The 26701-nt window shown below is 50.4% G+C and overlaps 13 protein-coding genes across 13 annotated transcripts; 8 read left to right on the top strand and 5 right to left on the bottom strand.

Moving 5' to 3' along the window:
• Positions 1–41: 41 nt before the first annotated feature.
• ASPSYDRAFT_49051 (uncharacterized protein) lies at positions 42–1577 on the top strand. The gene is made up of 3 exons (XM_040847763.1): positions 42–598; positions 661–825; positions 893–1577. The coding sequence occupies exons 1-3, from the start codon at positions 71–73 to the stop codon at positions 1307–1309; spliced, it is 1110 nt and encodes a 369-aa protein (XP_040698705.1). The 5' UTR covers positions 42–70; the 3' UTR covers positions 1310–1577.
• A 472-nt stretch (positions 1578–2049) lies between these two features.
• ASPSYDRAFT_158909 (uncharacterized protein) lies at positions 2050–2544 on the top strand (the record flags this gene model as incomplete). The annotated part of the gene is made up of 1 exon (XM_040842770.1): positions 2050–2544. The coding sequence occupies one exon, from the start codon at positions 2050–2052 to the stop codon at positions 2542–2544; it is 495 nt and encodes a 164-aa protein (XP_040698704.1).
• A 460-nt stretch (positions 2545–3004) lies between these two features.
• ASPSYDRAFT_208997 (cytochrome P450) lies at positions 3005–4779 on the bottom strand (the record flags this gene model as incomplete). Its single annotated transcript, XM_040843952.1, has 3 exons — positions 3005–3745; positions 3800–4611; positions 4675–4779. The coding sequence occupies 3 exons, from the start codon at positions 4777–4779 to the stop codon at positions 3115–3117; spliced, it is 1548 nt and encodes a 515-aa protein (XP_040698703.1). The 3' UTR covers positions 3005–3114.
• Positions 4780–5724: 945 nt separating this feature from the next.
• Positions 5725–7271, top strand: ASPSYDRAFT_81153 (flavin-containing monooxygenase; the record flags this gene model as incomplete). Its single annotated transcript, XM_040851077.1, has 3 exons — positions 5725–6173; positions 6202–6871; positions 6931–7271. The coding sequence occupies 3 exons, from the start codon at positions 5725–5727 to the stop codon at positions 7216–7218; spliced, it is 1407 nt and encodes a 468-aa protein (XP_040698702.1). The 3' UTR covers positions 7219–7271.
• A 298-nt stretch (positions 7272–7569) lies between these two features.
• Positions 7570–9333, top strand: ASPSYDRAFT_60694 (MFS transporter; the record flags this gene model as incomplete). Its single annotated transcript, XM_040849888.1, has 5 exons — positions 7570–7841; positions 7893–8406; positions 8434–8879; positions 8935–9066; positions 9120–9333. 5 exons carry the CDS (start codon positions 7570–7572, stop codon positions 9331–9333), a joined length of 1578 nt encoding a protein of 525 aa, XP_040698701.1.
• A 755-nt stretch (positions 9334–10088) lies between these two features.
• On the bottom strand, positions 10089–10961 carry ASPSYDRAFT_34717 (NAD(P)-dependent oxidoreductase; the record flags this gene model as incomplete). The annotated part of the gene is made up of 1 exon (XM_040845275.1): positions 10089–10961. The coding sequence occupies one exon, from the start codon at positions 10959–10961 to the stop codon at positions 10089–10091; it is 873 nt and encodes a 290-aa protein (XP_040698700.1).
• Positions 10962–11375: 414 nt separating this feature from the next.
• ASPSYDRAFT_159089 (N-acyl homoserine lactonase family protein) lies at positions 11376–12337 on the top strand (the record flags this gene model as incomplete). Its single annotated transcript, XM_040842793.1, has 3 exons — positions 11376–11423; positions 11482–11842; positions 11874–12337. 3 exons carry the CDS (start codon positions 11376–11378, stop codon positions 12335–12337), a joined length of 873 nt encoding a protein of 290 aa, XP_040698699.1.
• Positions 12338–13116: 779 nt separating this feature from the next.
• ASPSYDRAFT_158847 (enoyl-CoA hydratase/isomerase family protein) lies at positions 13117–13989 on the top strand (the record flags this gene model as incomplete). Its single annotated transcript, XM_040842765.1, has 3 exons — positions 13117–13332; positions 13385–13444; positions 13525–13989. 3 exons carry the CDS (start codon positions 13117–13119, stop codon positions 13987–13989), a joined length of 741 nt encoding a protein of 246 aa, XP_040698698.1.
• Positions 13990–14440: 451 nt separating this feature from the next.
• ASPSYDRAFT_92929 (uncharacterized protein) lies at positions 14441–16397 on the bottom strand (the record flags this gene model as incomplete). Its single annotated transcript, XM_040852751.1, has 6 exons — positions 14441–14647; positions 14708–14856; positions 14909–15030; positions 15087–15181; positions 15236–15999; positions 16064–16397. The coding sequence occupies 6 exons, from the start codon at positions 16395–16397 to the stop codon at positions 14441–14443; spliced, it is 1671 nt and encodes a 556-aa protein (XP_040698697.1).
• A 420-nt stretch (positions 16398–16817) lies between these two features.
• On the top strand, positions 16818–18441 carry ASPSYDRAFT_92928 (NAD-dependent succinate-semialdehyde dehydrogenase; the record flags this gene model as incomplete). The annotated part of the gene is made up of 3 exons (XM_040852750.1): positions 16818–16826; positions 16910–16997; positions 17066–18441. 3 exons carry the CDS (start codon positions 16818–16820, stop codon positions 18439–18441), a joined length of 1473 nt encoding a protein of 490 aa, XP_040698696.1.
• Positions 18442–19021: 580 nt separating this feature from the next.
• Positions 19022–20326, top strand: ASPSYDRAFT_158705 (alpha/beta fold hydrolase; the record flags this gene model as incomplete). Its single annotated transcript, XM_040842748.1, has 1 exon — positions 19022–20326. The coding sequence occupies one exon, from the start codon at positions 19022–19024 to the stop codon at positions 20324–20326; it is 1305 nt and encodes a 434-aa protein (XP_040698695.1).
• Positions 20327–20847: 521 nt separating this feature from the next.
• ASPSYDRAFT_81150 (uncharacterized protein) lies at positions 20848–22579 on the bottom strand (the record flags this gene model as incomplete). Its single annotated transcript, XM_040851076.1, has 5 exons — positions 20848–21137; positions 21213–21512; positions 21601–21968; positions 22047–22450; positions 22490–22579. 5 exons carry the CDS (start codon positions 22577–22579, stop codon positions 20869–20871), a joined length of 1431 nt encoding a protein of 476 aa, XP_040698694.1. The 3' UTR covers positions 20848–20868.
• Positions 22580–23126: 547 nt separating this feature from the next.
• ASPSYDRAFT_49046 (Zn(II)2Cys6 transcription factor) lies at positions 23127–25874 on the bottom strand. Its single transcript, XM_040847761.1, has 4 exons — positions 25572–25874; positions 25461–25525; positions 24512–25343; positions 23127–24438 (listed from the first exon to the last, which is right to left on the bottom strand). The coding sequence occupies exons 1-4, from the start codon at positions 25635–25637 to the stop codon at positions 23362–23364; spliced, it is 2040 nt and encodes a 679-aa protein (XP_040698693.1). The 5' UTR covers positions 25638–25874; the 3' UTR covers positions 23127–23361.
• Positions 25875–26701: the final 827 nt, after the last annotated feature.

Raw genomic sequence — 26701 nt, 5'->3', positions numbered from 1 at the left:
ATGTCGACCTTTACTCACCAGCTCTGCTCTCTGTAACCAAGCATCTCAATCATCTTAGCAAGTCTGAACAATGGTTTCATTTCCAACATATCTTCTCGCTCTTCCGTTAGTCCTCGGACCAACCATAGCTGACCAGGCATGCCCGCGCATCCCAGGCATCCAAATCTACGCAACCACGCCAGACGAGGGCCTATCGGACGTGAGATTGACCTCCTGCGATAACGGCTTCGACAGCCCCAAGGTGCAAGCCGGAAATGCCTCCTCGTATGACTGGTGGTACTTCGACGCGATTGGCACCGACGGCGTGTCCTCCCTGGCAGTCGCGTACTTCGTTGAAGCAAACAAGACCGGCTTTGCTGTGACGGAGAACTTCACCAACCAGGACTTTGTGCAGATCTCCGGCACCTTCCCCAACGGGACCACCTTCGCTGACTTCCTGTACGCGGACAATGCGATCGTATCCGCCATGGGCGACGGGTCCAGCGGGCTGTGGAATGGCACCGGCGCCTCTTGGGCTGGGAGTCCGGATCTGTCAGATTATCTCATAACGCTCGACGCGAATCATCTGGGCTATGGGGGGACTTTATCGATGCACTCTGTTAGTGGCCTGTGGTTTCACCACTCAGTTCGAGATAGAATGCTAATATGTGTCCGATGCAGGTCGCTCCGCCTCACTACCCTTGCACTCCTAAGCGCCCAAACGAAATCATGGAGGTTCTTCCCGGCGTGGGCTGGGCCAACTCCATCCCCGACGCCGACGTGACCGTCAACATGACCGTCCACGGCTCGACTTTGAGTTTTATCGGAACCGGATACCATGATAAGGTGCGAGCCACACCCCTGCTATCCCAACTGCAATCGATGAGTTCCACAGATTGCTAATACCCCGTAGAACTGGGGCGTCATCCCCTTCACCGACGCCGTCGGCGCCTGGTACTGGGGCCACGCGCGCATGGGCCCCTACTCCCTTGTCTGGCTTGACTCGCTCACCCCGAGCAAGGACGAGCACGCCAGTGGCTACGTCGCCTACCAGGGACAGATCCTACATGCCGAATGCAACAACATGAAGGTGCGCCCGACAGGACCAAACGTGCACTTCCCACCCCAGGGCAATGATTCACTCCCCGAGGGGTTCATTATTGAGGTCGATCTGGGTGGTGAGCTGGGGACGTTGAAGGCGGAGCTCGCGTCGAACTTGGCTACTTTGGCGAAACCGGGATATGGGCGCTGGATTGGGACTGTCAATGGTACAGTTGGTGGTCTTTCCTATGAGGGTGTTCCGGGGTATGAGATGTTCAACTTCTTCTAAGGCAATTTAGAGTGAGGGCGAGCCGATACAGCGTGGTGTATCCCGGCTTCGAAGCCCGAGTGACAGGACATGGTGGGGGGGATAAGCTCTGTATAGATATTTTGGGGTTGGGGTTTTACCGTAGTGAAGAGTCTTCTCCCAATTAGTACATCATACAGTCCCGCGACAGAATGCATGTCATGACTTCGCCGACCCTGCCAACGGTTCAGTTCTCTCGCCCACCAGCAGGGAAAGCCTGACTTTGCCTAAGAACAACGCCGCCTCCTAGGAAGTTATTAAAAAATAAGTTAATTATATACTGAGATACTGTTATTTATAGTTAATCCGGTATTAATTTCTATGTTTTTACATTTTACTATAATCCCTTTAAAATATATACTTTGTATATTAAAAAGATACCTCTTGTTTCTCTCCGCTGTTTTACCTGGCTGCTTCTAAGACGCTGCATATAGCTCCGGATGGAAAAACCGCCATCGTTTCCCCACGGGATCTGCGGATCTCCGTTTCGGCCACGGGAATGATCACTCATCACCGAATAGTTAGATAGTTAACCTAATCATCCGAGGGCAAAAGCCTCGGTTGCGGAACTCTGTCATGTTCAACCTAACTTCACCTCTAGGCTTTTTCCAAGTGAGGGAATCTACCCAGATGACTCTATAAAAGGAGTAGTTTGATATTGTAGAAGTATACACCACCCTCCAACCCAAATCATCTTGTTCCTGTATAGCAAAGCTGTCATCATGGCATCAAACGCTTACCAACCGATCATCACCGGCGAAACAGACATCAAAACGGCGCAAAAACGACGCATCATTTACCTCCGTCCTTTTCTCCTCTTTTGGCTGGCCTCGCTCTTCGCCGAAACCATCTTTCTGGCTGTCGGTGTCTTCATCATGACTGGTACCCGCGACCTCTTCTACAAAGTCATGTGGACGCTTGTCTTCTGCCCTCTCGGTATGGGTGGCTCAATGGGGGGCTTGATCAATTGCTTTATCGTGGACCACTATTACGGCAAGAAGGCCGCCCACTTCACCGGAATCCTTGCACTGCTAGTTCTCAGCACATGCAACTATCTGTGCTATAGCCTGGACAGGCATTTTGGGTGGTTCGGGGCTTCGGAACACCCGTTGTGGTTCCATTGGCGATATCCGATGATCTGGGCCGTTGGGTACTGGAATGGAGTGTTGCTTTTCACGGATAAAGGACAGGAGAGACTAGCGAGGATGGGGTTGTAGGGTGCGCCAAATATGTCCGATGTTGCAGTAGTCGACATTGGAGCAAAAGGCGAGAGCAGGCTTTGCGCGTCATGTCAATTATGTGTACTATCCTTTCATCCAATGAGCGAAGATATAGAAATAGCAGACGGCCCGAATGCAGAGTGTGTGATCAGTAGCATTTGTGAGGTGGCTATAGTGCCATTAAACCTGGGGCGGTAATCTGCATACTAATCATCCTGTAAACACATATGCTCTGGTAGCACCACGTTACAAGGACCCCACCCACTATTCACCGTACGAGAGATCTTCCATATTAAATTTGCCAACCCTATACATTTACCATTGTCTCATACAATCCGCGGTCAAGGCGGTGCCACTTCTCTTGCTGACGTCGACACCTATATAAGGATACCCGTTTGCAGATATGCTAGCTTACTGGATGATTTTGTATATTGCCAAAGAAAAGGACATACATTAACCGGTTAACCGCATCTTGTGGAAGCCCCAAGCATTGAAAGTTAGCCTGCATTTAGCACGTCAGGTCGAGCTCTCGAAGGAACCCCATCCTTGAATAGATCCTCAATCTAACTATCTACCACTACCTGCCCGACGTAGCTTAATCTTCAGTCCATTTTTCGGCTTGACTGTAATGACGATCGCTGGGGTTATCTCTTCCTTGGGATCCGCCATAGTCCACTCGAACGTGCCTACAAAGGCAGCCAGTAAAGCCCTCAGCTCGGCGCGCGCAAAGCCTTGGCCGATGCAACTGCGTGGCCCATGAAGAAAGGTTAAGAAGGCGTAATTGGTGTCCACGCCTCCTGTCTGGTTCGGTCTGCCTGTGTGCGAGTTAATCCAGCGCTCTGGTTTGAATTTGTCCGCGTCTGGACCCCAGAGCTCGGGGTTATTATTGATTGCCCACGGCGCCACTGTGAGGATTGTCCCAGCAGCAATAGGCTGACCCAAGAGAGTAGTATCCTTGCTGCTCTGCCTCATTGTCGTCGGAACAGGCGGAAACATTCGAAGGGTCTCGCTGCAGACGCCATTCAGTAGAGGAAGAGCTTCGAGGGTATCTGCAATGTCAAGGTCGTTTTCCAACTCCCCTGTGAAAGCGGAAATTGGGAGTTCCGCTTGTACTTCGGCACGAAGACGTGTCTGAATGTCTGGATGAAGTGTGAGAAGATATACAATCCATGTAAAGGTTGCAGAAGTTGTCTCGTGTCTATTGGATCTGTTAGTTGCATAGTATTATATACGTGGAGGAGAGGCGACTCACCCAGCTGCTATGAGAGTTAGTAGTTGGTCAATCAGTTCGTGGTCGGAGAACACATCGGCCTTGATAAGTGAGGATAAAGTGTCCACTGCTAGGTCGCTTGCATGCTTCAACTCCTCTCTTCTCTCCCGGATGAACTGACTACACAGCTCACGTATGCCACTGACCGCATCGAATATGGGAGCCGACGCAGACGGGGCTAGCCATCGTGTCAGGCGCACACCAAAGAGCACAAGAAACGCTGCCACCATCCTAGTTCCATCCGTTGGCGTAAAGATATGCTCATATAGCACCGCTATCTGATCGGTAGAATTTTCAAGGGTGTTGAAATCGCGACCCAGGCCTGCGACACCGATGATATCGAGAGTGGCCTTTGGTGCCCACCGATCAACATCTGTAAACCCGAATGGAGGCCCAGTCGCATCACCAAAGGCCTCTTTATCGATTAGCTGTGTCATCTTCACAGACTTCTGCCAGAATAGGGGATAGAGTTCCTTTATTTTGCGAAAGGTAAAACTCGGCATTGAATGTTTGCGCTGATGTTTGTGGAATGCGCCCTCAGCAACAACCAAGCCATCCCCAATCCCAACACGAAGGAACCTCCGACTGCGCTCTGGTTTTGGAAAGTCATAAGGATTCTTGACCAGAACCTCAGCCAAAGCCTTTGGACTGGTTACCATCAGTTGATCGGAGTTGAAAAGCCCCTTGAGTCGAATGAGCCCACTATTGGGGGTGTCGCGGCATATTCTTAGTGCCTCTTCACCACGTGCATCTCTGAGGAGTGTGAGAGAATGACCGACGATGGGGAGAGCACCCTGCGTTAAAAAGGCAATCGGTTAGCGTTTGTCGAGTGATATGTCCCGGTGTCAAGAAAATACCTTCGCACATGGAACATTCCGAAGCGGGCTAACGAATCTGGGGTAAACAAAGACTGCGTAGACTGTCCAGGCCAGCAGATCCAGCAGTAACGCCGCTATGAGCATGTCACGGAGGCCAAACGAGGTCGAATATCGCGCGGCGACATGCTGTGCGAAGACGGCCTGTGTCGCCGCGAACAATGCCAGCAGGGCGGTTTTGGGTAAAACAAAGCCCATCCTGCAGTAGATTGTGTGCGACGCTGGAAGTGACCGTTTATTGTAAACATATATAAGGGGATACAACGGCTTTAAAAACAGACCACTCAAGGCGTTATACCACGAGTCACTGTCGTAGACCTGCAACAAATTAATAAAACACGACGCAGGTATGTTGCGCTTCCCGGTCCTGACCAAATTGGTATATTCTTGCGAGGGTATACTGTTTTCTCATGCAAGAGAAAATTGTAATGGAAGCCGAGGAAAGAGCGAAGTTGATGAGTGATCCAAACCCAAAGAGCCAATGGCTGGAAAGGTAGTGGACCACTGCAGCGGATCTTGAGTCTAAATAGTAATTAGTATACCGAGCGGACCTTGAACAAGGGCCTGTCAGATCCTGCCGGTTGGCCGCAGCTCGCCGGGCAAGAGAGCGATCACTCGTCTTCCCCCCACCGCATGCGACGGAGACATGCCGAGGTCTTACCCAATCAAGGTGCTCAACTGGTCCCATATGTGTGCTATCGATCATCTGGAGAAGTAGATCAATGTGGAGAAAACATGGCTGATTGGGGGAGAAAAGCGATTCGGGAAATACCCCCAAGCTGCGGTCAGCAGCATGCTCGCAGAGACCGGGATAGAGAACAAGCGCTCACCCAACTCCACTCGAGCAGGCTTTGCGAAACCAATATATATATATATATCCAATACATATATATATGTTGAGCAACCCTATCATCCGATGCCTGTTCGAGGAGAGAGCGAAACAAGATCATGTGTATTTAAGCTCGACAGAGTAGTTGCAGCAAGGCCTACTCTCCATTTTATTTTGATTTCCCCTACCTTCCACCAGCCGATATGAACCAGGAAACTGCGCCTCGTTTTGACGTGGTCATCGTCGGTGCCGGTATCTCCGGCATCAATGCCGCCTACCGCCTGCAGACCGAGCTGCCTTCACTCAGCTACACAATCCTCGAGGCTCGTAACGACATTGGAGGCACCTGGGATCTCTTCAAGTACCCAGGTATTCGGTCTGACTCGGACCTCTTCACCTTCGGTTTTGCCTTCAATCCCTGGAAGCAGGATAACCCTATCGCAAGCGGAGATTCCATTCAATCCTATGTACGTGGCACAGCAAAGGAATTCGGCATCGAATCTCATATCCAGTACAGGAATCGATTGTGTGCTGCAGAATGGTCATCTTCCGATAATCAATGGTCCCTGACAGTGGACTGCTGTGCGAACTTCAAGACCTACATAGCCCGCTTCGTGGTGTTTGGAACGGGTTACTACGACTACAACGAACTGTTAAAGACGAGAATACCTGGCCTGGAGAGCTTCAAAAGGCCAGGTAGTTCACCCACAATTTTGGCCCCAGGATGTGGATTACAAAGATAAGAAAATCATCATCATCGGCAGCGGTGCTACTGCTGTGACACTGCTCCCAAAGCTTGCGGAACAGGCAAAGCATGTCATCATGCTGCAACGAAGCCCTACCTACATAATGTCACTGTCCAACCGCAGTCCCACACGCTGGCTTTCCTATATCTTACCACCCCGTACCTACCACCATCTACAGCGCATTCTCTGGTTCTGGACCTCACGGCTCTTCTATCCTTTCTGCCGCGGGTTCCCTCGGTTCTCACGTTGGATGATTACACGCGCGATGCGCCAGGAGCTGCCGGAGCATATTCCGCAAGATCCCCACTTTAGTCCCCGTTACAGCCCTTGGGACCAACGGCTTTGCTTCTGCCCAGACGGCGACTTCTTCCGCAGCTTACAGTCCGGTAGGGCGAGCGTGCGAACCGATACCGTGAAGACCGTCAATACGAACGGCATCCTATTGAACTCCAACGAGTGTCTTGAAGCAGATATCATCATCACCGCAACTGGCCTAAAGCTCCAGATGGCTGGAGGCGCAACGCTCGCTGTAGACGGCGAGAAGGTCGACATTAGCACCAAATATCTGTGGAAGGGAGTTATGATGCAGGACCTACCGAATGCTGTATTCATCATTGGCTAACCAATGCATCATGGACTCTAGGAGCAGACACGGCAGCCCAGCTCGTGTGTCGGTTGCTTAGGACGCTGCAGTCACGCCAGATGATTGCACTCATACCGCGACTGGAACCAAAAGAAGCGAGCACCCTGGGGCAGCGTAAACTCTTGAATATCAACGCTACCTACGTTGCTGTCGCTGAGCGAGGACTGCCAAAAGCCGGCGACCGAGGTGCCTGGCAGCCGCGAGACAATTATGTTGCCGACTTGCGATTTGCGAGACGTGGCAATTTGGATGATGGGCTGGAGTTTATACCCAGCCCAGAGGCGGAGGGGCGTTCGGCCAGGACTTAGCCAAGTTGTAACTTGATCTTTTTGTTTAGACTACTGGAATCCGTGTATGGTGCTGCAGAAAAAAAAAAAAAAAAGGCCATAATATCCTGTACCCATATCGGCACTGCAGTGGTACGCCGTTCTAGGAGCGTGATGTCATCCAACAATACCTTGTACTAGTTGACTATTGATTCTCTCGCTTGCAGGTTCCCCGAACATCTTTGGGACGTCATGGATGACGAGCTTGGTATGTATATTGTTGATGCCATTGTAAGACAGGTCTATGGGATGTTATAAAGCACCGCGGCGGTTATATTCTATCAAGTCTGCGAATTAGCATTGGAAGTACCCCCGGTCAGTTCCGTCTCCCAGATGAGTCCCGGCGACATTGAAAGCCCCAGCTCGACTGGCGGGGATCGCTCGTCGACGGATACTAGTCCAGGCGAGAAAGTTCGGAAACGCAATGAATCGCAGCACCAACACACGGTCGGGTCAAACCGAGATCGCATTGAGAAAGAGAAATGGCTGCCAATGGGGGGTGGAAGGCCATATCCTCTGGCTCTCCCGGATCCGGAAATGTACGTGGTCCAGTTCGATGGACCCGACGACCCCATACACCCCCACAACTGGCCGATGGGCAGGAGGTATATGTTCAATTCCAGGCTTCCTTCTATTGGCAATTCTAATTGAGATAGGGTCGTGATTGCATCGCTCCTTACTTTCTGCGCCCTTGTTACTGCGTATGGAAGTGCCATATTTGCCACGGCCGCCACCGAAGTTTCCCAGCAATTCCACGTGAGCGGGGAGGTGACTGCATTGGGCACGACCCTCTATGTGCTTGGCTTCACGGCGGGCCCAACTATATGGGCTCCTTTTTCGGAACTGTTTGGACGGCGGTGGCCGATGCTCATCGGGATGCTGGGGTTTGATATCTTTACAATCGCATCCGCCACTGGCAAAGACCTTCAAACAATCATGCTTACGCGTTTCTTTGCGGGATTCTTTGCTGCCAGTGTTATTACATTAGTACAAGCCATTATGCGTGACCTTTTTGACAGTGAGACACGCGGCATCGCTATTGCTACCTATACTATGGCTGTTTTTACTGGCCCATTCACTGCGCCAAATATTGGTGGCTTTACGGCAGCTAGCTACCTGGCCTGGCGCTGGACACTCCATACCCCGGCTTTTGTAGGGTTCTTCAGCTTAGTTCTTATGCTACTCCTCGTGTGAGAGACATGCCCCCCTGTTATTCTAACTGAGAAAGCAGCGATTCTGCGACGCCAGACTCGGGACTGGGGTATCCATGCTAAACAAGATGAGAAGGAGGTTGACCTCAAGGAATTGGTTACAAAGAACTTCGCCCGGCCCTTGCAAGTCCTGTTTACAGAGCCAATTGCGTTCCTTTTAACCCTATACATGTCGTTTATATATGGGCTATCTTATTGTCTTCTGGTGGCTTATCTGATAATCTTCCAAGGTGTGTATGGGATGGCCACAGGTGTGAACGGGCTGCCATTTATTGGCCTGATTGTTGGCGAGTTGGTGGGTGGCGCATTTGTTCTCATGCAGCAGAAGACACACTCGAAGAAGAGGGCGGCAAATAATGGCACCCTAATCCCTGAGTGGCGCCTGACTCCCTGTATTGTTGGAGGTGTAGTCTTTGCAGCAGGTCTATTCTGGTCTGTCACTTATTTTTGCCGCTTATTTTCTCAAAGCATACTAAACCATTTCTAGGTTTGGCTGGACGGCCTGGAATTCTTCAATCCACTGGCTTGCTCCTGTATTTTCTGGCATATTTGTGGGGTTTGGTCTCATGGCAATCTTTGTGCAGGGCTTCAACTACCTGCTTGATGTCTATAGCAACTTGTGCGCCCCTGGGGCCCTTTCGTGATACCTAAATGCTAACTAGTATTCTACAGTTCTGCATCAGCATTCGCCGCCAATACGATGATGCGCTCAGCAGTGGGCGCCTGTTTCCCTCTCTTCACCCCCCAGATGTTCGGTAATCTGCGCATACAATGGGCTGGAACTCTCCTAGGCTGCCTGGCCACCGTCATGGTTCCAATTCCAGTCCTATTCATGATATTTGGGCGCCGACTGCGAAAGAAAAGCCGACTAGCACCCACAACGTAAGAGAAATGACAGAGGAAGCTGGTCTGTTAGATAATATCCCCTAGAAGCTAGCTAGCTCTCTTTCATACCCTCCCTGGCCTCTCGCACTAGATAACTGCAGTTGCATGGAACTAACAAAATAGAGGTTTGTTCACAATTTCTTTGAAAGACCCCCAATTACTGACAAAAAGTAAGGCGATGTCACTTCTGAACGGGCTTTACATTTACTGGCGCATTCTAACCCCACCCTAACTTTAGCAGCCGCTCCGTTGTGGTGTACTAGAGTAACCCTAGTAATAACAATATTAGGTCCTGTATACACCAGCGCCGAATTGTGAATCTGAGGCGTGCTGCGGCCGCCGAGCAGCTATTATATAATATATAAATGTCTTCTGAGTGCCGTTAGCTCTTAATGGGAGAACCAGTGGTTGATTTTATTAAATACATAACTATATTATTACTCTTAATATATCATGTGTTTATATCTAATAATCCATAGCATTGGCTCGATGCGCTTACGGTATAAATATATATCCACGACGGCGGTCCTACGTAAAGCATAAGAGCAATGTCCTTACTTAAATTCCGCTCTTGAATTGCGTTGGCATTCTCCTGGATTGGCATTTATACTTATTCACAAGGTTACCACGCCCGTCAGATGGCAGAGAATCACAATGATGCATAAACATGTGACTAGGGTTTCCTACTAATTGAAACCATGCATTCGGAGCGAGTAAAAGTTCACAGGGATGAGAAAGAAGTCCGCAACGGCATTATCAGCCAGTCTCGCCTTTCTTCCTGTATAGCTTTACCAGGGCAGCAATATCCTCCTTATCCAGCCTCCCAGCTATTGCGGACTCATATCGTTGATGTATGTTGGCCAGTATAGGAGTCGGGAACCTCTGGTTATGTGCCGTCTGCAACGCAAGACGAGTATCCTTTTCGGCCAGATATATAGCGAACCGGGCAGCGAAGTCATTTTCCAGGATATAAGCCCCACGTTTGCCAAACATCTTTGAACTAGCACTCGACTTGCACAAGACCTTATATATGGTCTCCTGGTCGAGGCCCAGCTCTACCCCAAGCTGAAACCCTTCGGTAGCGACAGCTGCAATACCAAGGGAGATCATATTGTTGACCAATTTCAAGGCCTTGCCGTTACCAACCGACCCCAACATATCCACTGTGCCCAACTTGGACAGCAAAGCATTCGTGTCCGGCCGGAGTTGTCCCTCGGCTGCCACAAGCATATTCAATTTCCCCTCCCTCGCCTCGTTCGGGCCACCGCTTAGAGGCGCATCGACGATTTCAATCCCGGGTACCTCCTCCTTTAGCGCACGCTCAATATCCGTCATTGTCTGCGGCAGAATTGTGCTCATCTCGATTAGAGTCTGATCAGGCCGTAGCTTGCCCATTAAGCCAGATCGAAGGGCGGACCACAGAATCTCATCATTTGGCAGACTCGTGATAACAAGTTTCGCAGCGGTCACCAAATCGAGATCGCAGGATGCTGTGCCACCCAGAGAAGCAAAGCGGTCGATGGCGGGTTGACTGATATCGTATCCGCGGACGTCGAAACCAGTCTGCGTAAGACGGAGAGCAATTGCGCCCCCCATTGCCCCAAGGCCAATCACTCCCACAGAGCACATGGCGATGTATGCAATCCAAGTGTCGTGTCCTGGTAGCGGTGTGAAAAGAGGAGGTGGGGATCAGAAACAGTAACTGCCTGACACCATGGAATGGTTTTCGTTTAAGCGGGGTAGGGAGGAGGAGCATTTATAATCAGTAGGTGATAACTTGGATGCTGTCATGGAGAGCCTGGTCATATTGATACCCCACAAGGACTGGTCCCTGCGCAAGCCTTCACTACCGGCGATGATTGCGCCGGCGAAATGACGGTGATTCGGCGAAATATCACAACTTTGCGGCATTGATTGCAATTCCTACCTAGAGTGCATCGATTAATGGCGTATAAATAATCAGAAATATCCGCGCTCCAACAGCAAGGTGTTGGGAGTCGCTCTCGCAACCTACGACTCCAGACTGGTGATATCCCGTTTACAATGTCTGTTCTCCCGCCGTCATGCATGCCCGATGGCTCCAAACTATGGGTATTCAACCCCCAAACACTTGTGGTCTACGAACTTAATACAAATATATCCTGGACAGATACTAGACCTCGGCAGTCTCGACACTGATGCCTCGGGCGTTCTTTACGGAGCGAACGTCTTCCCGGCACATCTCCCGCCGCAGCAACACGAGCGACGCTCACTGGTCATGTTTGCTGCGCTCATCCAGCAACCATCCGTCGGTCTTATTTTATTTGATACCGGGTCATGCGAAGATGCAATCGCAAATTGGGACCATGGCATGACTGAATGTATGCCCCGGGTCTGGCGGAAAGAAACCAACAGTTTGCCCGCTGCTATTGAAGCAACGGGCGCCGGGTCTATTAAAGATGTGAAACGAGTTATTCTCAGCCATTTGCATTTTGATCACGCTGGCGGTCTGGAGCATTTTCTGGACAAAGGTAATTAAGGACCCGCATTTGTGCTTGAAAGAAACAAAGGGACTGACTCCGAACACAGATGTTGAGATCTGGGTCCACGAAGCGGAGTTCAAGAACGCCTTTTGGGCAGCCGCAACAGGCATAGAACCATCACTCTATTCCAAGCACTATCTGGACATCTCGCGGCTTAAGTGGCGCACCTTCGCAGACGATCATTTCCAGATCTTCCCCGGGATTACACTCCACCGTTGTCCCGGACACACAGATGGGAGTGTCGTGATGGAGCTGCAGATGCAGCACAGTGGCACAAGTGTCTTGACTGCTGATTTGTTTCATGTCAAGGAGAACTACGAGGATGGTCGACCGGCAGGTAGGTTGATGAGGGACTATAACGCCTGGTGGAGGAGCAGACTATTTGTAAAGAATTTGGTGGAGAGAAAGGGCGCACGGGTCCTACTTGGCCACGAACCAAGTTATTCCAAGGCATTTAAGGAAAGTCCTGAGTATTTAGAGTAGTCAAGAGAATTACTGGGGATCTGCGCCTGGCAAGACGGGCTCATAGCTGGCACACTCGCAGAATAAGCTGGTTCGACTTTTCTACAATGTCCATGCCCTGCAGGTTATTTTGTCGCCGTCTGGATTTGTACATTCTGCTTCCCGCGTCCAGGGCAAGCCTGAGAACTGAGATGTCATACTGTCCAGAACACCGATCTGTCAGACGTCTGAACGTTAAGTCCAAGCGCATAAACACGCAGACCCCGGTGGGACAAAAAAAGTAGGTGTAGATCTGAACACGGCTTGAGATGAGTTGAGTGCCGTCCCCCGGGCGACTATGATTAGCTTAAAGCATGACCTAAGACTCCAAATCCCCACCTTGCTGGCCTCAAGGTGTAAGCGTGAAGGAAATTTCAAATGTGAACGTAAATAGTAGACCGGATCTCTTAGGAGCATCGCCCATGCTTTGTTATCACAGGCCGCGTGAAAACAAGTAACTCATGCGTCGGCTGTTTATTGAAACCACCACTGAGCGAAAGGGCTTGTCTTCGGCAACTACAATAAGCAACCCTATTAACAAGGCTGCGGCAGCGACTAACACAGTACCACGCGGATCTCCGACGGCGCAGAAGGCGTAAACACGGTGTTTCGGTGAAATTTTCGGTGATTCTCCAAGGTCAGCCAAGACACTGTATTTCCAGTATAATCGCATATAAGATTGTTTAATTCGGTAGAATACCTGCGTGCAACTACAGTTATATCCCCTGCGTCCGAATCTCCTAACCTTGATACTGCGTACTATGAACCTCCTCACGGTGACAGATCACCTACACGTCGCCCGTGAGGGTCCCGTCTTCGTCATCACTTTACAAAAGCCACCTGAAAACCGTTTAACTGCGAATCTATGCCAGGCGCTCATTCAGACCTACCGCTGGATTGAACATCGGCTCTCCCAGACGCCGGACGCTGAGGGAGCCGTCATACTTCAAGGACGGGATGATAAATATTTTACGACGGTGGGTTCACAGAGCACCTACTCCAGCTGCTATCGGGCTAACATGGGTGTAGGGCCTAGACCTCGACGAGCGAGAGACCAACCCCTTTGCTAGTACGGATGGATTTTATCCTGTGAGTTACCTTATCCATTTCCCGCGAAGTACCCGGCTGCTTTCGAGAGAGTATCGTAAGTACTAACTGATGCAATAAAGCTGCTGCGGACAATCCTCGACTTTCCTTTCCCAACAATCTGCCTGATCACTGGCCATACTTTCGGAGGGGCTTGCCTCCTGACCCTCGCGCATGACTACCGAATCATGAACTCCCACCACGGATTTTGGTGCATGCCTCCTGTACGCCTGGGGTTGCACTTTGATGGGATGGGTAGTCTCCTACGTGCAAAGCTCGCACCATGTGTGGCGCGGAGGGTTCTACTCGAGGGGCATAGGTTTACGGGTAAAGAGGCGTGTGAGGCTGGCATAGTGGACGCTGTTGCCGCACCAGGGGACATGAGGGGGGCAGCATTAGCGCTAGCCAGTCGCGTCAAGGGCGGGTCTAAGATGGGTGTTTATCCTCTTTTGAGAAGCGAGTTGTATGGGGAGGCACTGCTGGCCTTTCAGCGGATTAGCTGTGTGCATGGGAGGGAGGTCTCGAGGCAGCCGCGGGTTAAGTTATAACGCATCCTGCCTGTGTTTTCTAGAGAAATTTCATTCATGGATTAAATCATCGGCTTTCAATGTTATGTCAATGAGTTGTGTGAGTGGGAGCTAAGACGTCACCTGAGCCACGCCCCAATAATCCTTACGACAGGGCAGTGACGAATCTAATATGATGGGCAGACGGCGTACAAATCTACACTCAATAACGGCACAGCTGTCTGTCAACATATATGCCGGTTGGCAGATTACGATCAACCCCGAAATACCAGCGTATATAAAGTTTTCGCAGCAAGAGACATCCACGTAATAAGGCTGTAACATGAATATCTGGCACCTATAAGGGATAATTAAGGAAATACTTGATGGTACTCAAATCACTAGAAAATATATCAAGTTGGTACCTCGTCGCTCCCACAGCAAAACTCTAGGGGCTTTGTCAAAATCGTTTCTAGACAAAATATATAAGGCATCACATCTTGGATTTCACAAAGCTCCAGGACTGAATGTCCGGATGACCCCCCTCAGGGAAAAATTGTTTCTTTAAAGTCTTTTTAACAACCTTCCCGGACGGGCTCTTTGGCAATTCGCTGGCGACCCGTAGGACAGTGGGCAATTTATATCCAGCTAGCCGCGATCGGAGGTCTGCTCGCAATTTGCTGATGCTGAGTGGAAATGTCTATCATGCAGTCATGGAAGCTTTAGTGGGACATATTTTTCGTCNGAGATGGATACTCACGTTCTTATTCAGAACAACAGCAGCAGCAACGCGTTGTCCAAACTCCTCGTCCTCCACCCCAACAACCATAACCTCACTGACGTATGGCAACCCCAGTATTTCGCGTTCAATATCGAGGGCAGATATCTTGTATCCACCAGATTTAATAACTGTCTCGTTAATGGCTGCTAGGAGAGGGCAGTGACCAGGGCCGACGCTTACTGTCTATTGAGGCTCGACCAAGAATGAAGTAATAGTCCCCCTCACGCCTACCAACGTCGCCGGTTCTGTACCAGCCGTCTGGCGTAAATGCCGCTGTAGTTGCCTTGGGATCGAACATGTACCTAAACCGTCTCAGTTAGGGGTTACATTAGAAGATGGACTATATCCAGCAACACACTCTGAGAACATGTGAGGGCTTTTCACCAGAATCTCGCCCTCATCCCCGTTTGATAATTTGACCTCCACTCCTGGAAAGACTCTGCCCACAGACCCCTAGTTGAAATCAGCATATCTGGTCTCCCGGCGGAGACTAGTAAGAAAACATACATCCGGGTTGTTCATATCGCCAGGTCTAACACTGAAAACACTGCCAAACTCAGTGGCCCCGTACCTCTCGAGGATCCTCTTCCCCTGCAGTAACGACTGCCACCTTACCTGTAGGGAGAACGGAAGTGCCGCACTGCCCGAGATCATGAGTCGAAAGGCACCAGCCGCGCTTGCATACTCGCTGACATCGGCACGCTGTGACAGAACCTCTTCATAATGCTTCATCAGCCGCAGGTACATTGTAGGCACGCCCGAGAAAACCGTCAAGCCGCCCTTTCGCCAACGCTCCCAGATTTGCGCGGGATTGAACCCAGAGGACTGGAACTCAATTGTGGCACCGGCCAGCAGGAATGGCATGAAGCTTATCCCAATCCCCGTGGCATGGTGCACAGGCAGCGTATGCAGGACGACATCACCTTCCGAGAGGTCGTATAACTGCGCTATCCCGTGGGCCATCATGTCCAGGAAGGCGCGGCGCCGCACGGCGCACTTTGGCGGCCCACTGGTTCCCGAGGTGAAGATGGCGAGCCCTGGGCTAGCATAATCGAGGGAATGATCGGAAGAAATGACGACCTTCTCGGCGGGGATTAGGGACTTTCCTAGGTGAGGCCGGACCTGAAAGGTCGTGAAATTAGGCTCATGGCTTGCACGGAGCTGCGACGACACTTCCTGGGCCAGACTAGTGTATTTTGAGGCACAGACAATAGCAACAGAGCGACAGGTATTGGCGAAATAGATAGCCTCCTCGAGTGGGACTGCGACGGCTATATGCGTGAGCTTGTTAGTGGTTACGATTCTCGTCAAGAACTTACGGTAAATGGTACTTACAGATTGGCACTATGATCGCGCCTAGGGCTGCAACAGCTAGGAATGCTACGGAAAACTCATACCCACCGGGGGCAAGTATATTGATACAAACCCTGTCTCCGCGGAGGAGTTTAGCTTGCAGCGATGGGTTAAGACTGTTGCGTATAGCGTTGCGCAGGTGTAGCACGTCTGAAAGTAATTCCTCATAGGTTGCCCGGTCGCCGTATGTAACATCGTTAATCGCAAGGTGGTTAGACTTCAGGGCCAGAAACAACAAGCGATTGAAGACTGGGAAACTGGGCAAAATACTATCGCCCACATGCTGGGCCAGCGAGGGGGGAGAGTTCAGAGCCATAGTGAAAGTCGATCAACAGTGCCAGTCGATGTGTTCTTGTGCCAAATCCAACGTGGTGTTCCCTACTCCGCCATAGCCATCACAGGACATCTTATTAACCATTTGACTAGCCAGACATCGTTGTTTGTGGCAGGGCAGATGCTGCCCCTTCTTAGTGCCGTGGCCAGACAAGTTTGCCGCAACGCCGCAACACCGAAGCGCCGTGGAAGAACCGGGGCGTAGGCAGTGGAGACCTGCAACTGCAGGGGCCTGAATCCCCGGTTCCTGGCTTGTGGTGATGTCCAAATCGCCGAAGCGGGGTCCGGCGATTTGTCCTTGTGGCACTTGGGGTATATAGTTGGAGAAGTCTTGGAATTCCTATCAACAATCACCTGCATTGGCATCCGAGTAAAAAGACACAGTAAATTGAATCGATCCATCATGGCCCGTGTTTTACTGAAAGAATTTCCATACAAGGCATGTTTACGCCCCTGAACCGATCGCATCCTGTCTAACGGAAAGATCCCCTACAGTTCAACGATGCATCTCTGCTGGATGATCGATGCTTTATCAATGGCAACTGGGTCCAGGCGGCCGACAAGAGGACGTTCCCCGTGTACGGTAAGGGGCGATCTACAGATCCCCGCAGCATACAATGAACCATGCTAATAGAGGAAATCGCTGCCTAGACCCGACTGATGACGCCGTGGCCTGTCAAGTCCCTGATCTCTCAGTGGATGAAGTGAAGACTGCCATAGAAGCGGCCGATCAGGCCTTCCAGGTGTATCGTCAGGTATCCGCCCGCGACCGGCGATTCATGCTGCGGCGCTGGGGGGACCTGATCAAGGAAGCCAAGAGTGACCTCGCTGCATTGTGTACGATCGAGCTGGGGAAGCCATTCAAAGAATCGCTCGCGACTGTCTCCTACGGGATCGATTATATTGACTGGTTCGAGGCCGAAGCTGAACGCATCTATGGAGAGACGATTCCCGCCCACCGCAAGGGTACCAGAATCATCACTGTCCGCGAGCCCCAGGGTGTGGTGGCAGCCATCACACCATGGAACTCACCAGTGGCGATGGTTACTCGGAAGGCCGCGGCTGCTATTGCTGCGGGCAACACAGTAGTCCTCAAACCTGCGCCAGAAACGCCTCTTTGCGCCATTGCGATGGCCAAGCTGTTTGAACGCGCCGGGTTCCCGCGGGGTGTCTTGAATGTTGTCACTTGCAGCGCGCAATCGGCCCCTGCTGTAGGGGAGGAACTGTGTCGAAATGAGGCAGTGAAACATCTGAGTTTTACCGGTTCGACAGCTATTGGAAAACTCCTGAATACTCAATGTGCCGCGCATATCAAAAAGACCAGCCTCGAGCTTGGCGGAAACGCTCCATTTATTGTTTTTGACGATGCCAACATCGACAGCGCCGTCGACGGTCTGATATCTTCCAAATTCCGTTCCTCTGGCCAGACATGTATTTGCGCCAATCGCGTCCTCGTGCAGGAGCCAATTTACACCGCGTTTGCCGCGCGATTGAAGGAGCGTGTTAGGGAAACAATCTGCTCCAGCGACTCAGTCTGGAACCACAACTGCAACTACGGCCCGCTGTACAGTGGAAAGGCAATGGAAAAGGTCAAACGTCACGTTAAAGACGCTCTGCAGAATGGCGCGGAGGTCCTGCTTGGGGGCACTGGCGATCCGACATTCGGCCCTAATCACTTTGCGCCCACAATCATCACAAATGCAAAGTCGGACATGCTGTTCTGCAAGGAAGAAACGTTTGGTCCCGTCGCATTCTTGGTTAGCTTTAAAGAGCAGGCAGACGCTATTGAAATCGCGAATCGCACCAGCTCCGGGTTGGCGGCATATATCTACACTGAGAGTATCAATCGCCTGTGGACTGTGTCTGAAGCCCTTCAAGTTGGTATGGTTGGATGCCGTGTTGGGCTTATTAGTGCATGCGAGCAGCCATTCAGCGGTGTCAAGGAAAGTGGAATTGGGATAGAAGGATCCAGCCATGCACTGGAGGAATACGTAAACATGAAGAGCATAACAATCGGCGGTCTGTAGCATTTACGAGCTATCTTATTTTGCAATTATTAAGTGTCTGCTGTATATGGTGGCGCCAGAATGAGACATATCTTACATATATAGACCAGAAGTATTTTATACACCACGCTACTCAATATAATAACGAACTTACTCCGTTCGTCTCCCAATCCTTTAGTATTCCAAATGGTTTCCTGCCAGTATATTAGGACCTTCCTCAGCGAACACGACCTTGTGTGGATATGAAGCAGGAGTCAACATCCCAGATACAGGCCCGCCTATTGAGTTATGCAGCCGGAAATTACCACGGGAGTTCTGGAGCTAAAACTGGCGAGCAAGGGTCGGCGAGTGATGGTGTTGGGTACTCCCAGTTACGCTGATCGCCGAGAAACAAGACCCAGCAGATTCGCCGCGCAAGGTGCTCGTAGTCTGGTATGTGGTACCGGTGAGCCATGCCAATAGGTCTGCATATCGCCGAGTCCCTCTCACCTTCCCTCGACGGTTATAAACACCCGGTTGGCCTCTTCCGCTGAATAACTTTTAATTTCATATAGCAGCGACTCTGTGGTATTTATTGTCCATTCCCGCGCCCAGCTGCAAAATGACACCTTGGAACTTCAGGTCGTTCTTTCAGCCGAGCTTGTCCAGTATTGCGGCCACACTTAATGCCGACACGGAGTTTATCACTGCATCTCGGTCACGCACACTTGAATTTCAGATTGAGGTAGCAGAAACAAAGGAGAGGATTTCTGTGTCCATTTTATCAGGAGTCGCTCGTGTCAGCTTGCACGATATCCACCAGGCCGAGTTTACTTTGTCGGCGAGGACGCAGGACTGGCAGGAATTCTTTGCACCCGTTCCGAAGCCGCCCTACCAGTCATACTGGGGCATCTTGCGTGTATATGGCCAGGAACCAGGGGTCGGAATCTCGGGTGATATCAGCGCGTTCAGCAAGAGCGTCAGCATTTGGCGAATTTTTCTTGAGACAGCTCGAGATGTTGTACACAATCAACGGGCCAGCGACCCTCATCTGGACTCTGCTCATGGGTTGTTAGAAGATGATGACATTGTGGGTAGATATATTTGCCTGGAAATTTCTACCCTTGGCCGCACTAAAATCTTCTACGAGCGCGCTGGGCATGGTCCCAGAGACATCTTGTGGCTCCACACGGCGGGTGCAGACTCCCGGCAATTCCACGAATTGATGAACGAAGAAAGTCTGCAAAAGAATTACACGATGTATGCTTTTGACATGCCGGCTCATGGGAGGTCATCTCCGGGGTCTCGACAAGTACCCCTAGGATATGTCAATAATGAGGAGACATACGTTGAAGTTATTCGCCAAGTCATTCAAAGGTTACAGCTGCGGCAGCCCATCATTTCCGGCGCGAGCATGGCGGGTCATGTTTGCCTCGCTGTAGCTCTTCGAGCGAAAGAGCTAGGAGTGGGAGGCGTTATACCGGTAGAAGCAGCCGAGCATCTGCCGCTCGTCCAACCTTCATACGAACTGTCAGGCCACTTGAACGAATCCATCATAAACCCAGAGCGCGTTTGTGGCATGGCATCCCCAACAACATCAAGATTTCGGAAGCAGCTCATTTGGTGGATCTACTCCTCACAGGCTGCGGGGGTATTCCAAGGAGATCTTCGATTTTACTTCAAAGGATGGGACGGCAGGGGTCGTCTCAAATCTGTTGACCCATCGTGTCCGGTGTACATGTTGACTGGCGAGTATGATTATAGTTGCCCGCCAGAAGCAAGTGAAGCAGCGGCAGCCAAAATTCCAGGCGCTCGATTTGAAAAGATGGACTGCCTGGGTCATTTCCCTATGACCGAAGACCCTAAGGCATTTTTGGTATACCTGAATAGAGCGTTGGAGTTCATCGAGAAGTCTCACGCCCGTTGAAAACTACCCAACAAACAGGCCACTATCTAGAGAATACCAAAGCTCGCTCTATAACAGATTCAGCTCACTCATGGACTCTCCTGGGCAACTATAGTGCATACCTGATTATATTGTAGCTGTCGTATGTACCTAAAGCGAGTCCGTTCGTTGTATAACACAGCCACCAAATCCGCATCGTATATATATATCTAGTAGGGTAATAACTTTAGTCTCCAACCCGACCATTCAACGACGCATTTTATTAATACACAGGTTTTATAAAGGAGGTAACAGTTCATGCACGCAACTTTCCTTTTTCAATTTTTGAGTACGAAAAATACAGGCTAATCCTATATGACGGTCAAAAACAGGAGATACAGACCCGTTTTGCCTACACCTCGTTGAGTATTAGAGGAGCACCGCGGGTAAGTCTGAGTCCCATTCACGATGGCCTAGGACGTTCTAACTAGAGAATGGAACAAATATGCAATTTTCAATTGATAAGTACAACGATAAGTACAAGTAAAAAGACAATTCTGTGCCGCCACTATACCACGTCATTCTCACATTGTATACTTGAAGTATGGACTTTTATCTCCAGCATCCTTGTACTTATCGTACAGGTCCCGACCTTCCTCCTCGGCCCTTGCGATAGCCGCAGCCTTCTTTTTGTTTGCTCTGTCAAGTAGATACGCCTGCAGTAAGACAGTGACGATCCCTGCGCACCACATGGAAATCTCAAATTTGTATGCCGTGCCATAATATGGCTTTTCCCGTGCAAGGAAGATGTTCGACCCAACAAGGCCGCCAAAGAGGTTACCAATGGTGAACTCTGTGACGCAGATCAGTGCTAGATCGAGGCTTCAAAACAAAAAAAAAAAAGGAAATCTTTTCTCGGGCAACATACGAAGTGCCATTCCACACGCCCGCTTCCACTCGCCCTGGAGGTTGTTCGCCAGCCAGGCACAGAAAGTGGGTGTATTTGCAAAGAGCCCACCAGCCATCAAAAACATTGCAAACAGTTGCACCCCGGGCTTATCGATAGGAGAAACGCAAAGCGCGATGGCAGTTCCAACAAGGATACTTGTAAATGCCCACAAGAGATGAGGACTCCGCAATAGAAAGTGGTCGGCCGAGTACCCATTCACAAGGCAAAGTATGCAAGCCCAAACATAGATTGGGACTGTGAGTAATTGGGCCTGTGCTTCTGTGTATCCGAGGATGTTGATAATTGTCGGTAGGGCGTAGTTAAGGGCATAGGTTGCGCAAAGCATTGACGCAAAAGAAAAACGAACCTATGTAAACTTTAGAGTCGGTGAAGGCCTGTCGGAGATATGCCAACTTGAAGGAGCCCTCCATATTACCCTCGCTGCCGGTGTGCCCGTCAAATTGAAGCCTCAGAATGACGAAGCGGCGTTCTTCCTCCGTCAGCCACGAGACATCGCTTGGGGTATCACAGAGCACGAAGTAAGAGATAGCTGCAACTACCACCGTCAAAATGCCTTCCAGAATAAAAACCCATTTCCAACCAGAGTAGCCCATTATTCCATCCATAAAACCAATTCCGTATGCGAGAAGTCCCGAAAACGATCCTGCTAAGCTTGCTGCACAATAGAAAATGGACATGCGGAACTGTAGCTCATCCCTTTTGTACCACGTAGTTCTAATGGACCTATTAGTTGGCTGTATATTCAAGGCCTTAATCGCCTTACTGTGGGGTAGGGCGCAGGATTGCACTTGCGTGATATAATTTGCGCCGGGGAATAGCCCTGCCTCGGCCACACCGAGGAAGAATCGCGCAACAAGTAATCCTGAATAGTTCTCAACCCACCCCGTACACATCGTCGTAAGACCCCAAAGGACCATGATAAGGGATATCCAAACCGAAGGCCTGAGTAACTTCAGCATAATATTTGAAGGCACTTCAAATAGCGAGTAAGGAATAAAGAAGATAGTCAGAGCCATATTGAACTGGGAAGGGGACAGGTTGAGATCTCGTTCGAGCCCGAGTAGTCGGGCGTTCCCTATATTCGTACGATCCATGTAGGATACAAGATACAGGACAGAGAGCGCAGGCATGAGACGCCAGTCAATCTTATGAATCAACTTCTTCGTGCGGTCCTCGCCGAATCGGAGAAGCAATGCCTCATATTCGGCACGAGCAGGGGTTGTTTGAGCACCGACAAACTCTCGCTCCTCATACCCGAACTCGTCGAGGTCGATATTGGGAGTCTCTGTCGCCCCCGCTCGCTTGGTGGGCGACATTGCGCTCATGCTGTGCAGCGTCTTGTACGATAGTCTGGAAGTAAATAATAGGAATTAGGCAATATAGAGACAAAACAAGACAACCTGAAGGCCTAGCCTGTCATGGGGAATCTGTAGGATTGAGTATAGCAGCCACTTACACTGGCACCATGAGAAGGGTTGACGACTGGGCTGCCACATTGTGTCCTCCAAGAATATACAGATCCTTTGCGGCTTATAACACCGTCCCAAACTATCGTTGGTAGTAGTTCTTTTACGCCGCGGCGAATTCCAATATTGCACTCGGCGATTCTGACCGGCGATTCTGACAGTGACTTTTACACGAGACAAAAGGCCTTACCTTTTGTCAGAGGGGCCGAAGATGTAGAGTTTCCGCCATGGCCAGTGCATAGAATGTTTGAAGGCCCTGAAAGGGTAGCAAATTTCCAATATCTTACGGCGCCGTTGAAGAGGCTTTGTTATGGCGAACAGAGATAAAGGTTTTACGCTTTGCCTTTGACCTGACAGTGAGGGCGCGGGATGACCGACTTTCCTGTCACCAACGAGGTTTCCTGCCCTTGAAAGAAACCATTGTATTGTAAAACATCTCCGATGGAGCTCCCCCGCCATGGTATGTATACGGCTTGGTTACGCTTACAAACTTGCTAACATCGTGTTGGCGATATGTTCTCTTCTACTAGCAAGAAACGCGTCTTGGTAGATGATAAAAATTCCAATTTTCAGATCCAAGATAAGTAGAACGGATTGTAGTTCACGGCAATCTTGCTGCCAAGTAAGGAACTGTCCCATTCCTATCCTGACTCAGTAGGCCAAAATCCTGGTAATTCCTCCGTGAGCCAATTACCACTTGATTCAGCCATGGGCCAGAGCCATAATGGGCTCGGCTCCTCTGGGCAGCACTCTGTGTCTGGGGTGCCAATAATTGGGATCTGAGTCACTGTGGTAGCAGCAAGGTTGTTCTCGGCCTGTACTATGGTATTGCTAAATGGCCGGGGGATATTCGGATGTGCACGATTAGTACGGCGGGGCGAGTCCTCAGTGTCAATCCTAGGCGACGGGACGTGCCTTGTCTCCGTGTTAGGGGGCCTAGTGTATTCCGGTTCTACCAGGTGCCACATGCGACATGTATTGCGAGCAAAAGGTTTGAACAAGCCGTAGGCTTCATGATGAGTGGGCAGAAGTGGCAGCGTGGAGAACTGGCCTGGCGCAGAAGCAGAGGTGCTTAAATTCTGGAGAACCTGGATACTCTTCCGTGCCGAAGGCCAACGGACCGCGAGAGCTTCCAAAGATCCTTTCACGATGTCGAACTCTTTCTCGAGAGTTTCGTTGCGTGGCGAGAGAAGGGATTGTGTTTGCACCTGTGCCATACCCACGGCAAAAAGGTAAAATTTGTAAGTAGGCGGCATGAAGCGAAACTCGTCACGAGCTAGGAAGTCTTCATAGATACTCGCTAAGAAGGAAGACGCAACTGCGTTAATGGTTGCGGAATCCACCTGCCCAGGTTGGTGCCGGTAGAGAATAGTTAAGGTCACAAAGTATACCACATGCAGGCAATGTATGCGCATGTCGTATGTATTTTGATCCCCGTCCGAGGCTGGGGAGGACAACCGCAGCTGATTAGGAAGCTCGTTTACCCAGCAGTATAAGGCGTTTCGGAGATCTTGTCTCTTAGTCTGCGTGAGATGATGTCGTAGATAACTCTGCGTGCAGTCTCCAAGTAACATGGAGATCTTGACATACGCAGGGAATAGGTCCGCATTTGCGTCGCCATCAGGGAAATCGCATGCAGACACAAGAAGAGCATCCGAATCAGCAAGATTGATCGCCCTCGGCCGTCCGTGGGCTGCAGAAATCTGGCAATCGCGGGTCTGTGCCGCATAGTCAGTGACCAGGAATGGGAAGCGAGACAGAAAGAGCCTTTCATGCTGCGAGAATACTCACCACCAGGGTCCACCATAATCGTCGTCGGAAACTCGCATTCCTATTATCCCGGGGCTCTCTATGCAACCCAATCTGGTAGGCTAAGCTGACTGCTACACGGAGCCAGAAGGAGCTCCCGTCGATTGAGATCTCTTCTGGACCGGACGGGTTCCACCAGTTGAGTAAACAAGCCGCAATAATTTTGGTAATCGGGTTACTTTCGTAGCTACTGAAGAACAAAGCCTTCGCTCGGCAGTAGAATGTTTCTGACGAGGCCAACACTTGGCCGGCTGTTGCGACGCGACTTCCTGCGAGGAAGACGCTCTGTAAGAGCAAAGTGGAAGCACGGCGAGGTCCATTGGCACGCAGGAGCCGGGGCTCTACAATAGGCATCCATGGCGCACAGTAAGTGAAGAAGCTATCAATAAGCGACCGCTGGACGGCCACAGAGGGCAGTTCAAATGCTCCGTAGAGCTCCAGCATAGCTGTGTCTTGTCGGGACAGTTCATTCTCTCCCTCGAACTGACACTTGTCTGCGGCTCCATCCGGCCGTGGGGCATCGAGCCCGAAGTACTCGGAGCGGCCCAAGTATCCTTGACTGCTCGGCGATACCTCTTGATCAGGAGAGCGTGCGTCTGGCTCACGAACAACCCTGGTACACCCAGACGGGCTGAGGGCTGCAGTGCTAACTCCTGTCAATCCCTGGGGATCAGAAGGGAAAGGGAAATGCGCCTGGCGTTGCTTGGATCCGTCAGTCTCAGGAGCACTGCCAGGGTTGTGCAAGTCGCAGCTCGTATCCAACCCACGCGAGGTGGGTGCTGATCGCTTGCGCTTGCGTTGGCGCTGATGGGGTCTTTATCAATACAGTCAGCCTCTGCTCCTTTTATTTTGGATTTTGTCTTTTTTATTTTTCTTTCTATTGCTTCCTACGCCGCGTAGACATTTTAAATAAACGCAGCTATACTCTTACCGGCAGATACTGTTCTCGATTCGGCATTTTGAGCATGGCTGGCCAGCAGCAAGGTCGCAGCGTACCTGGGGGTATGAGCGAGCGAACAGCTAACAGTTAACATAATCCCACCTTTTTCTCATGGCAAACTTCACATGCACCCACCGGTCGCACTTTCGGAGTCCTGGAAGGCTCCATGATGGGAGCTGTCTTGACAACGTAAACCGGCGAGTTGCATGGATTATCCCCGGGGACCTGGGCCAGAAGAAGGCTGTGCTTTGATATCCGTGTACCCGCGACATCTCCAACTTCCCCACACCGTGTTCAGGCTTCGTACAGAGGCCGAGGCTTTCCTCGGCGTCTTTCGGTGCTTTCGGCATTTCGACGATCTGGGGGAATCGACGCCACTGTCTGGGAGTTGAGCCTACTGGCCCACCAGGATGTAAGGGTTGTACTTGTATCTGCGGTCTGCAAAAACTCGGACAGTTGTGTGGCTTGAGAATTTGCTTATGTCATCTCTGTATTAAGACTGCTTTTATAAAACTTTAGAATTATGAATTTCTAAAAAAAAAATCGATATATTTAACTTAACCTTCTATTATATATATCTAATCCTTGAATAAAATTTTAGAGAGATTGTTTTATTATACTTCAAATATTATGGTCTAACTCACGTTGCGATGCCTCAGGCTTAAATTAAATGGCCCTGTGCGCTGGGTTCTGTGGGAATGACGAGATTACTTTGATTAAGTATAGAAACACGTGGTTATGCCTAAAACCGATATAAGTATATAAATAGCAGAACTTATGAAGAAATACAAACACGACCGCCCGAATATTTTCACACGACAGATCTACACCGCATGCAAGGCGAAGATTATATCACAAATATATATATGGCTTGGGCACTAAGGCGTGGCGTGGCGCTCCACGTCATCCTGCTCGTGGAATCATCATGGCCTTTTGAAGCCCTTATGCTACACTCTTGCACGGTAGGCTGTGTTTGGGGGCTTTCTGGATAACAGTGAGGCCACCATTCTCTCCATATGGTGCTAATCTCCGTAAGGGTGGCTTACCTTGCTCATTTTGGGGAGTCAGGAAGCTCCAATAACATATTTGGATTCAATTATTCCAGTGAGCGAGCGACAGACTGTGCAGTGGCTATATCAGCATGGCTTTCTTTTAGCCTCCAATTACTTCTGTTTCTCAACTACCGGAAGGTGAGTGCTGTTCGCATACAATACGGTGGATATTGATACTAC

The sequence above is a fragment of the Aspergillus sydowii genome, assembly GCF_001890705.1.
Source record: "Aspergillus sydowii CBS 593.65 unplaced genomic scaffold ASPSYscaffold_12, whole genome shotgun sequence".
NCBI lineage: Eukaryota > Fungi > Ascomycota > Eurotiomycetes > Eurotiales > Aspergillaceae > Aspergillus > Aspergillus sydowii.
This window is presented reverse-complemented; position numbering and strand designations above follow the sequence as displayed.

Bases quoted from the DNA above. Each gene is read 5' to 3' on its own strand.
- ASPSYDRAFT_49051 (XM_040847763.1), top strand. From the start codon at position 71: ATGGTTTCATTTCCAACATATCTTCTCGCTCTTCCGTTAGTCCTCGGA. The intron at 599-660 runs GTTAGTGGCCTG...TGTCCGATGCAG, and splicing joins GGACTTTATCGATGCACTCT to GTCGCTCCGCCTCACTACCC. The intron at 826-892 runs GTGCGAGCCACA...AATACCCCGTAG, and splicing joins GAACCGGATACCATGATAAG to AACTGGGGCGTCATCCCCTT.
- ASPSYDRAFT_49046 (XM_040847761.1), bottom strand. From the start codon at position 25,637: ATGGAGCCTTCCAGGACTCCGAAAGTGCGACCGGTGGGTGCATGTGAA. The intron at 25,526-25,571 runs GTGGGATTATGT...TCATACCCCCAG, and splicing joins AAGTTTGCCATGAGAAAAAG to GTACGCTGCGACCTTGCTGC. The intron at 25,344-25,460 runs GTAAGAGTATAG...GTATTGATAAAG, and splicing joins ATCGAGAACAGTATCTGCCG to ACCCCATCAGCGCCAACGCA.